Genomic DNA, 11,525 nt, shown 5'->3' with positions numbered 1-11,525 from the left:
TTATGGTATATTATAATTCAAGCATGGGGAACAAGAGAAACTATATTCACATGGGGGGCATTATTAATCATTGATCAAAAGGTTTTTAAAAAACAAAACCCTAACAAGATGCCCTGATTTGATTGAGCAGCAACAGATAAAATAAAATAAAATGTGATGTTCATTCTGAAAGCTCTGTAAAGCAGGTTGGCAAAAAAGCTTTCTATTATTGAAGGATTTCTGCCTTAGTGGCAGGGCACATGCTTTAAATTAATGAGGGCCCCTACTGGTCTAGGAAGCTCCTTTATGCTGAATCAAACCACTGGTCCATGTAGCTAGGCACTGTCAACACTTGCTGGCAACAGCTTTCCAGGACCCTGGACTGGGCATATTCTCAGCCCTACCTGGAGATGCAAAGGATTGGACCTTCTGCATTCAAAGCAGATGCTCTACTACTGAGCTACAACTGGCCGCTGATAAACCTTCTGCAACCTGATGCCATCCAGATATTTTAGACTACGATTCCCATCAGCCCCAGCCAACACAGCTGGAGAATGCCAGTTTGGGGGATGGCCCAATGGATGGACTCTACAAGAAAGTTTCAGACGTTCCAACGTTAGTGCTATAAGGATACTGCCTTACTTCCTCTGTGTTTCTTGAAACTCAACTGCTAATCTCAATTGCCTTTTGAATGAACTCTTGCTATGACTAAAAATCAACACCACAAATACAATGATGCAAAAGCACTTTGCAAACATTGACCAGCATAATACACCTGTTAAGGTGGCAGTGCTATGTCAACTCATTATGAGACAGATACACAGAATGAGAGCTTGATCACCCAGGGTTGGGTTCCATAAAAATACACTTCCAGGCCCCAAATGACTAAACAGAGTGGCTGTTGAGAATGCAGAAATGGGTTGTTGTAGCTTCTCTTAGATGGGTTGGCATCTCTCTGCCTCAGGAGACAATGGAAGGGTGCACTTTCAGGAGTGAAGTCAAATCAATTGAGAGTTACAGCGCCTGCTGTGGCTGTAGAGACTGATGATGATAAATGGTCGGATAACTGTCTTTGTTTTTTTTGTATTGATTGGGTTTCACGCAAATCACACACCCAGCAAAGAACAGTTTGCAGCCTGACCACAAAGACTGTGTCAATATGGGGTGGTGGAACCCACTGTATTCTTGAGCTCATGAGATCATCAATAAAAAGAACCGCAAGGTTCAATGCAGTTAAGGAACGGGGTATGGGTGAAGTGGGGATCAATCTAGCTTGACTGCTGTGGGCTGGATAACTGCATTGCTGAATTAACCTTGACAGTTAAATGATGGTGTGGAAATGTTAGGGGCGGGAAATTCGGGATCAGTTGAGGGCAAGAGACACAACTTCAAAGTGTGCATCAGGTCACTCGTGTGTGAGCTACTAGCCTCGATTGAGGTGTCCTGCCAAGTAACCACATGAGCACTCTGCAACAAAGCATGAACTTCCAGTCAGTCCATTACCACAAGAAACGTAAAATAAACTCTGTAGAGACACAGTGAACTGCAATTGGTGATAGTAATGCAATATTCATAACAATTTGTCATGTAAATATAAGAAGCGCCCTGTTGAATCAGGCTAAAGGCGCATCTACCGTGTTTCTCCAAAAATAAGACACCGTCTTATATTTATTTTTCCTCAAAAAAAAAAACCCCATGGTGGCTTATTTTCAGGGGATGTCTTATTTTTTAATTAAGTATGGTAGTTTAACCTACAAGGTTAAACTGCCTCTCATTATGGCTTATTTTCGGGGTATGGCTTATTTTCGGGGTATGGCTTATTTTCGGAGAAACACAGTATTTGGGCATTTGTTCTCACAGTTGCCAACTAGAAGACTATAGGAAGCCCACAAGCGAAATATTAATGCAGTTGCACTCTCCTCATGCTCTTAAGATATATTTGCACTTCAGCCTCAATAGAGAAAGTCACTAACATATTTTTTGGGGGGGAGGGGTGTGTGTTCTCAAATACTTTCTAAAACCCAAACCAAGTTATAAGAAAAGAGATCCCGACGAAATATCAGGAAGAACTTTCTGTTAGGAGTAATAGCTGTTCAACTGTGGAATAGACTCCCAGAAGACATGGTAGACTCTCCTTCCTTGGAGGTTTCTGAGCAGAGGTCAGATGGCCTGCATTGTTGGACTCGATGATCATCAGGATCCCTTCCAAATCTACAATTCTATGATTTTATGATTTCTTCTTCTACTACTACATTTTATTAAGCAGACAAATAAAATCTAGCTTGCTGAAAATTTCAAATTAAGAAGCATCTTCCTTACAGACTACAGGAGACATGATAAAATCAATGGTCATTGTAAGCAAACAGGGTGAGCACAAATGATAATAAAAGCATGATTGGGAATATATTGGAAATCTGCAGACTAATAGGGTTTTTTGACTAGAAAACTGTTATATGACTCCAAACAGGGAATCCTGAGAGGAATGACAGCCCCCACTGATATAGGAATCCCTATTCCATTTTAACCTCTGGATTTTAAATTGTATGTAACCTGCGCTGGGACCTGCTGACGAAGGGAGGGAAGACACCACACTTCATTCCACTTCCAGAAAAGTAACAGGTGAAACTTCTGTAGCGTAAAAACAGAGCCCGGTGGCACTTTAAGGCTGCAATCCTATACTGTACACACATTTCTGGAAGTAGTCTCCATTGAACTAATGGAGCTTACTTCTGAGTAGACATGGCTAGGAAATGGGCTGTAAATCTCTCCTACTGCACTAGTGTTTTCACCCAGGATCCCTCATTCTACTGATCTTATTTGTTTCCCTCACACCACCATTGTTCCACTGATCTGGCACTCAACTTCGCACCAAACTGATTCTGCTTAACACCCTTTGCTCTGATGCCTTAGTTCCCACCTGCCTAGGCCCATATCATTCTAAGGATGCCCACAATGATCTCTCAACCCCAACAATTCCACCTTCCTCTCCTAAGTTCCACCGGTCTTTTATGGATTATCTAATGTACCCGCTTCAGTTTGTTGTCATTAGGCTCCAATGGCCATTCATTCCCCGCATACCCATTATTGCCAACTGGGGAAGGGGCGGGGGCTTGCGCAGCAACTTGTGGCTCGCAGCCAAGGAGGCCTTGGTGCCTTCCTGTCCTATATAGTCCCTTGCTCATAAATTCTTCCTTTTGTCGCCGGCCAGCACCACTATTTACCTCCTAGCCTCCTCCTATCACTTCCTCGTTGCAGAGGAGTCAGCAAGCGAGCCGGCCAGCTGCACGGTCCTATCCCAACTTGCCCGGAGGGAAGGAGGCGGCGGCAGCAGCAGCAGCTTCGCCGCGTGTTTGGCCAGCTGCCCTGTGGCGCCCCGTCGGGGCGCGCGAGGGAGATAGGGCTCTTCCTCGGCTTGGGGAGGCTGCCTCATGCCCTGGGCAACCTCCCCCCGATGCCCGGGGCTCGGCCGCCCCCCGCAGGGAACCGCACGGACTTCTTCCCCTTCTTCTCGGACTTCAGGGGCGCCAGCCGCGTGGCGCTCAGCGCCCTGGAGACGGCCGTGCTGGCGTGCATCTTCGCGCTCGCCCTGGCGGCCAACGCGTGCGCCATCCGGCTCCTGGCGCGCCGCAGACGGAGGCTGAGTGTCGCCAGCTGCCTGGTGCTCAACCTGTTCTGCGCTGACCTGCTCTTCATCAGCGCCATCCCCATCATCGCCGTGGTGCGCTGGACCGAGAGCTGGACCATGGGCCACGCCGTCTGCCACCTGCTCTTCTACATGATGGGACTCAGCGGCAGCGTCACCATCCTCTCGCTGGCCGCCGTCAGCCTGGAGCGCGTGGTCAGCATCGTCCGGCTCCGGCCCTCGAAGGCCTACAGAGGCAGGCTGGTGGCCGGCATCCTGCTGCTCATCTGGGCCGTCTCGGCGCTGGCCGCCCTGCCGCTCTGCCTTTTCTTCACAGTTCAGCCGCTGCCCAGAAAGCACCAGGTGAGCTGACCCTATAAAACAGACAAAGCGGTCTTTTTTGTTGACAAAAAGGCAACCCTTTACTGCCCAGATCCCAACACACATTTACTCGCATGCCACTGATTTTTGTACAATTTGCTTTCGATTAAGTCTGCTTATGGTATTAGCCTTTCAGGCACAGTTCCTCCCACCCACAGCAGTAAGAAGTAGACTCAGAAAGTCTGGCTATAGGCTTATGCACTTGGGGACAGCACCATTGAACTCAGTGGGTCTTGTGTCACACGAAACATGTACAGAAGCAGCCTGCTATTATAATTTCTTAGGGCACACCTGCAAAATCCCATGCTACATGTTGAGGGGGGGGGGGGACTAACAACCCAGGTGTCCTGCCTATGAGGAATGCTCATTGGTGGTCTCCCAAATTCGCCCCCCCCTCAATTATGCACTGGAAGTGCAATTGGGGAATCTAACTTGATTGCACAATGAAGTGTTGAAATAGGTGTTAGGGGATAATTGGTCCATTTGAAGTTAGTTCCACAAAGAGAGAGATTTATTGGTTTCAAAGTAATGATCTATTCCACCCCCTCCTAAAGGTTTGGAGTGAATAACAATTGAAAAGCTTAAAAATACAATTCAGTTAAGTCAGAATACCATTGCAGAGTGCCTTAATGATAGGTTAACTGTCCCCATAAAGCCAAACCATGTAGATATTCCGAAAGTTCTGCAAGCTTGGACTATGGTGAATCTCCAGAAGAGATGGAGAGGAGATATAATTTCAGGTTGCTCCTATTGTAAGGGGCAGCCAATAAATCTCCCTTTGCTTATTGTTTGAGCTGTAAACCCTCCATATAGTCTGCTGTTTGGCTTTGCTAACACAGCCCCTCCGCATAGAAATGGTTATAGAGTCAGCTATGTACACTTTGAAAATGCATCCAAATGCATCCTCAGGTAAGTGTGCATAGGATTGTAGCCTTTGACTTCAGAATGGTGTTGAAGATAATTCATGCTTCCTGTGCTTTTACACAGTTTCAGATTAGATATTTCACATCTCTATTGGTCAGAGTAGGGAGATATAACATGGGAGATGTCAGAGACTGATTTTGCAGGGATAGCCAACGTGGTTCCTTCAGATAGTGTTGGACTCCAGCTTCCATCATCCACTGCCATTGGCCATGCTAGCTGGGAATTGGAGTCCAATAACATCTGGAGGGTACACTGTTGTCTACCCCTATTGTGAATTGTGTGGAGGGACGAGAGACCCAGCAGAAATCTCAGAAAAATCTATATTCTATGAAGCTATTTTCCCCTTCAAACAAGCAACACCTCTTGTATTCTTTTGGGGCTGGGCCAATCTGAACAAAGAGGAGTGCACTCATTTGAAGATGATGGATTTGTAGGGCTGGCTGACTGCTGTTGTTTGCTTTTATCAAGAGGCTGTTATTCTCCACCATGATTCTCTGCTCCATAAATTTAGAGGGCCTTGTGGAAGAACATGGCAACATGGGTCCACAGCTTGGTTGGCTTTGCCAAGCTCTATATATCATTTAAGACATGAAAACTGAAAGTGGGAGAACTGAAATCCTATATTTTAGAGACCAATGGTAAATGGCCTGATAACAGTCTCTGGCATACAGGGCTTCAGGAAAAGCACAGGTAGGCCTATTGCTGAGATTTCAGGCAAGGCTGATTATTATCAAATCCTTTGAGTCCTTCACTGAGAGTACATAGTGAGTAGGCGTATCAAAGGAGATGGTGTAGGCTCAAATAATTTGGTTGTCATGATTTTGAATCATGCAAGCTGACTTGAACACTTCAAGGGGCGCCACATCGATGGGTAATGTGGAGAAATTAAAGAGTCCTTTTTGGGATTAGAAATTGATGCATGGCAATCTGAAGCAAGATTCCTGGGGTTAGAACTGGAAGAGACCCAAAACATGCTGTCATCTAGTCTCCTGATGCAAAGCAGGATCAAGGTAGTTGGACCGCATTCCCACATCAGTTTATGACAACTTGAGGAGAGCCTGGCACAAAAGGGTGCTTCTAGGCCAGCAGCTCAAGCTGACTCATGGATGCAGGCTGGCCAATACAATAGAAGGCAGGTTCTTGCACCTTCAGTAGCTGTGCAGAAGAGAGACTTTCAGCAGCTGGGGGTTTGTGATGTCAAAGTAATCCTGATGAAATTCCCTCTTCTGAACAACTATTCAAGCAGGTGAGAGACACCTGTGGTCTTCCAGATGGTGTTGAACTACAGCTCCCATCATCCCTGAGCCCCTGACCATTAGCCATGCTTGCTGAGGCTGATGAGAGTTGGAGTCCTACACCATCTGAGAGGCCACTGGTTTGGCATCATTATATTAAAGCAGGGGGTATCTTCCAGATATTGTCAGACCCCAGCTCCCTTCAGCACCAGCCAATGGTGGAAGAAGATGGCAGTTTGAGTCCATCAGCATCTGGGGTGCACCATGTTGGCTGAGGACTTATCTGCACTTCCTCTTATCCTGCTGCTCTTCAGTGCTCAATTGGAGCAAACAGCAATTCAGGTTTTCTCAGGATAGACTTTGCTCTGATTTAGAGCTAAAGAGCCAGTTTCACCTGGGAAAAGGAGTGGGGCAAGGGGGAAACCACACAAACCCGTGTTTTCTACACAAGTGGAAGTGTGGGTGAGCCCTCAGTTGCGAATCTCATGCAAAAGGTCCCATATTAAATCCCTGACACCTCCAGGTAGGACTGTGAAAGATCCTGTTTGAAACCCTGGAGAGTCAATGCCAGTCAGTGTAGACAGATAAAAGTAAAGGATCGCTGGACGGTTAAGTCCAGTCAAAGGTGACTATGGGGTGTGGCACTCATCTTGCTTTCAGTTTGAGGGAGCCAGTGTTTGTCCACAGACAGCTTTCTGGGTCATGTGGCCAGCATGACTAAACCACTTCTGGTGCAACAGGACACTGTGACGAGTGCCAGAGCGCATGGAAACACCGTTTACCTTCCCACCACAGCAGTACCTATTTATCTACTTGCACTGGCATGCTTTCGAACTGCTAGGTTGGCAGGAGCTGGGACAGAGCAATGGGAGCTCACCCCATCGTGCAGATTTCAGCAACATGTGCAAAGTTAAGTTTAGAATTGAATTGGTGACTAGCCTTTGCAAAACTCTTCATTTGTCCCATGTTCTACCTATGCATTGCTTGAAAAGCAGACATTTATGTGGACATGTAAGATGACTGCATAGACCACAGGAGATAACAGGAGAGAGTCATCATCAACAAATAATTAGATTACCTTCTCATTTTTTGTCCGCCTTGCAGCTGTCTTTGCAAGGAAACCACATTTAATGCTGGTAAAATGAGGTCAGATATGACATTAGCTTCTAGTATTTGTTAAACTATTTAATCACATTGTCATAATGGTTCAAACTGTAGGTGGTGGAGGATTGCTTGCTTGTTTGTTTGTTTGTTTTCTTTTCTTTGCCAAATCTTGTGAGTACACTTTTATCTGAATATGTTCCAGGTTAAAAATCATAAATGTATTTGGATCATTAACTATTTCCATAGATCCTGTTTGGTTAGTGGTTATCTGTTCTAAAAACAGGCACCAAGCCAGAGCATGTTGACAGAGGCGTGCCTAGGGGCTGGTGAAACCGGCTCCCCCCCAGGAGAGCCAACCTGGAGGCGGGGAGCTCAAAGACCACCTATCAAATTATGAAGTGTATGACGTATATGTGTGTGGAGATGTGCCACTGTTGTTGCAGCAAGATCAAAAACAGGAGAACCTTCCTGTCCTTCTTGCACCGCAGCACAAAGGCATGCATTTTTTCGCCCGTATTCCTTGCCTCACCTTTACTCTGGATGCTTCGAGTGCTGGGGTCACGTAAAATGTAGTAATTTCTAATGTGTCTATTGCACTAAAGTGTTCCCTGCCCCCTGTGGGGAGGCACTGGTACAGGGCACAAGGGACTCTAGGTGCACCTCTGTGTGTTTCTCAAACATTATGGTGAAAGCAAACACCCAGACTAAAAACTTACAGGGATTTTGTTCCTTTCTTGCAGGAAGTGTTAATTTGCACCTTGGACTGGCCCAGCATTTCAGGAGAGATCGCTTGGGATGTGTCTTTTGCCACTGTGATCTTCTTAATACCAGGATTGGTCATCATAATTAGTTATTCAAAGATTTTACAGGTATTTTTCATCATTATTTTTTTTTAAAGATGCTAACAGAGTAACTCATAATTAAAATTGAATCAGAGTTCTCATAGTAAATGGAGTTTTTAGTTTTAGAGATGGTAATAACAGGTCACAAGTAATAAAAAAGTAGCACACTTCCTAGTTCTTAAGTTTTATTTTAGTTCACTTGCTATAGTCGCAAAGCCTGAGTTGTTTATCACTTCAAATCCTCAACATTTAATTAATCCAGGGCTAAACTACATGTTATATTAAGTATGTTATTTAAACAATGTGATTCAGACAGCCACTTCTCACTCTTAACTGAAAGCAATCTCAGCACCCTGATCCAGATTGGCACCATGTGTGTGTGTATGGGTGGGTGTTGACAGCTCTTCTCCTCCATGCCATTTTCCTGCCACAAAATCACCCCAAAGTTGCTACCTGCCCTTAAAAAAAATGGATTGTCCTGTATAGACTTTCCCATTTTGTTAAGATCTATCAAGCAGGTCTTACCATCAGCTGAGCCTTCTTGGCAGTGGCACCCCACTTTAAAAATTCCCTTCCCTCTGTGATACATGTGTTACCTGCTCATTTACATTTTAGATGCCAGCAAAGGGCTTGGTTATCCCCCCCCCCCCGTGTTTTAGCAGAATCTGATGCTGCTACTGACACTTTCCGTTGGCTGGTTGCGACCGACCTACCTTCTTGTTTTTATCCATTGCATTGTGAATTTGATACTGTTTTAGTTGCAGCCTGCACTGCAATTGCTGTGCAATGAAAAGTGAGTAAGAAATGTTTTAAATAAGTAGCACTCTGGAATTTTCATCAGGAAACTTCCTCTCCCTGCTCCTGTTTGTGTGTAATGCAGTAGCCAAACAGCACTCTTGAAAGTTGCTGTCAATATTACACATTTCTCAGGAAGGTGGTGCTAGAGAGTTACATATGACTTAATCCTCCCTTGGTCAGAAGATTATGCCTCCCTTGTAGAATTCCATTTTGCCATCAAGGAATACATTTGGAAGTTAAAAGGCAATATAACTGTATTTCAAAGAAACTCTACATTGTGCTTTGCACTAGATAACATTTGCAATCCATTAGCTTTCTGTAGATTTTGTATATTTTATAGCAAAATAGCATGGGAACCTGCCTTTTACTGAGTCAGACTATTGTTCCATTCCGCATCAGCTGCAGGTGAGAAGAGTTGTAGTCTAAAACATTTGGAGAGCACCAGGTTGGGGAAAAGCTGCTCTAAACTGATATTGTTTCCCCATCTGAGAAAAAGCAGTGTGCAGGTGGAAGAACAGTGGATGAGTGTGTATGCAAAAATAGTTTCCTGGCATTGCAAAAAACACAGTAATTGGATTAGGGAAAGCAAAATGAGAAGCAGTAAGAGAAATATCCCCCCCCCATAATATTCAAACACTATACAAATCACATTTGTGTAAGGATTAAATGCTGCTTTCCCAAGAGGAAACAAAACTACTAATTTCATTATGGTGGAACAGGGCAGCGTTTCCCCTTTGTCATAATGTTTCACCCTCTTCCAATGCTGATTTTGATATACATTGACTGTAAGTCTGACTGGAGCGTCCCATATTATTTTGGCACCTTGCACACTTCTAAACAATCGGCATATTTTCCTTGGATGCAGCAGTATTTGGAAGGCAGGTGTGACAAAGTGATGTTCACATCATCTGCAAGCTGCTGGTTGTGGCGAGAGCCTTTCCTAGAGCTGGTGCTCTTCACACCCCAGATGTGAAAACAGCCTCTCATTAAAAAAAGAAGAAGAACATTTTGATTACCTGTATATTCCTATTCTCTCAGGTAGTTGGGTAGAGGTGTGGGTACATTTCGCACAGCTATCCGCCTCACTGAAAAAGGGGGGGAACCAAAATATGTTTTGAAATGTGTATTTTCATGCCATTCACTCTACTGCTGAAAACTTCCAAAGGAGATTCCACAGCTCCCCATGCCATTTTTTTCATTGCTGAGCTGCTCTTAATCAGAAAAAACTAATAATTTGATATCTAATCACAGAGTTTGCCTAATAATTTTTAAAGAATTAAGATATATTCACTGAAAGGTGTTTTTTTAATGTTCTAATGCAGATTGCAAAAGAATCAAGGAGGCGTCTTCATGCTGGCATGGCCTATTCAGAGGGTTATCACATTCGAATTTCCCAGAAAGACTTCAGACTGTTGCGGACTCTGTTTGTATTGATGATCTCTTTCTTTCTTATGTGGAGTCCAATAATCATCACCATTCTCCTCATTTTAGTGCAGAAATTCAATCCAGACGTGAACCTAATGCCTTCTTTTTTCTTTTGGATAGTGGCTTTCACATTTTCCAATTCAATTGTCAACCCAGTTTTATATAATGTATCACACTTCAGGCATGAATGGAGGAAAATCTTTTTCTGCTGCCCTGGTCCTCTTGGAAGAAAAGCAACAGACACTACGCTGAGGCAGAATAACAACAGACATTTCTCCGTGTCTGCTATTTCCACATAACCATGTGATGTTTCTGACAGCGGTAATCTCACCAGCTTTTGGGAACAGTGTGCTAAAGAAAGTGTCTGGGAAAGAGGGAGGCGGGTGGAATTAAAATATCAAGATCTGCACAGCATATTCTGGTCTTGGGAAATCTTGGTGCTGCAGAAAATGACCCTTGGTGCTGCAGAAACTCTCCCCATAGCAAGATGCAAGGGACGCTGATGGCGTTAAAACAGAAGTTAAAATGTTGACTTCAGAGCATAACTGAACTCTGCAGTTTACTATCTTCCAGAAAGTGATTGTATTTTGTGGGATCTTTGCCATGGGGCAGGGGCGACAACACTTCCTTGCGTGAGAGCCAAAGGATCGGTGTTAACAAATAACAAGTTTAAAAATGCGTAAGTGGCAGGGACACAGCCAAATGTTCACATGTGTGCTAGGTTTATAAATGTACAAGTAGCTGCCAGCTGCAGGGAGACTCAGCCATTCAAACAGTACTGTGTATTTTGAACATGTGTCTATGGGTTTTGTTCTTGTACTGGATTCGTGCCTAGCTGGTGTAAAAAGATTGCTGGGGTATGATGGTGCATGTAGATGCTTAGCATATGGTCAGCTCTGGCAGAATCCGTTACCTGTTCAGTCAAGGGAGTGAGGGATAGGTGCAGGTGGGACTTAGCACAGGCAGCTCACCTTCCATCCACCGAACAGATGAAAGCACATGATTATCAGGGGCTGGTCTGAATCGGAAGATTGGGGAATGCAATCACAGGGAGATCAGCTCCTAACAGAAGAGCAGGGGAAATACCCCCCCCCTTCCAGCGTTTCCAGAAGCAGAGAGACAGGCAGACACAGAAGATGCTCGGTTGAGAGAGGAGCTACGCAGCTATGAGATAGTAGCTGAGCAACCAGAAGGGAGGGAGCAATATGGATTTAG

At 44.6% G+C, this 11,525-nt stretch overlaps 1 protein-coding gene across 1 annotated transcript; it reads left to right on the top strand.

The window, feature by feature from the left end:
• The first annotated feature begins 3,233 nt into the window (after nt 1–3,233).
• On the top strand, nt 3,234–11,518 carry FFAR4 (free fatty acid receptor 4). The gene is made up of 3 exons (XM_035138527.3): nt 3,234–3,964; nt 7,986–8,114; nt 10,208–11,518. Exons 1-3 carry the CDS (start codon nt 3,431–3,433, stop codon nt 10,607–10,609), a joined length of 1,065 nt encoding a protein of 354 aa, XP_034994418.3. The 5' UTR covers nt 3,234–3,430; the 3' UTR covers nt 10,610–11,518.
• The last annotated feature ends 7 nt before the right edge of the window (nt 11,519–11,525 follow it).

The sequence above is a fragment of the Zootoca vivipara genome, chromosome 5 (genome assembly GCF_965207765.1).
Source record: "Zootoca vivipara chromosome 5, rZooViv2.hap1.1, whole genome shotgun sequence".
NCBI lineage: Eukaryota > Metazoa > Chordata > Lepidosauria > Squamata > Lacertidae > Zootoca > Zootoca vivipara.
The sequence above is the reverse complement of the archived record's forward strand: the minus strand, read 5'-3'. Positions and strand labels throughout refer to the sequence as shown.

Excerpts from the sequence above, each read along its gene's own strand:
- FFAR4 (XM_035138527.3), top strand. The coding sequence starts at position 3,431 with ATGCCCGGGGCTCGGCCGCCCCCCGCAGGGAACCGCACGGACTTCTTC. Across the intron at positions 3,965-7,985 it reads CGCTGCCCAGAAAGCACCAG|GAAGTGTTAATTTGCACCTT; the intron begins GTGAGCTGACCC and ends CCTTTCTTGCAG. Across the intron at positions 8,115-10,207 it reads GTTATTCAAAGATTTTACAG|ATTGCAAAAGAATCAAGGAG; the intron begins GTATTTTTCATC and ends GTTCTAATGCAG.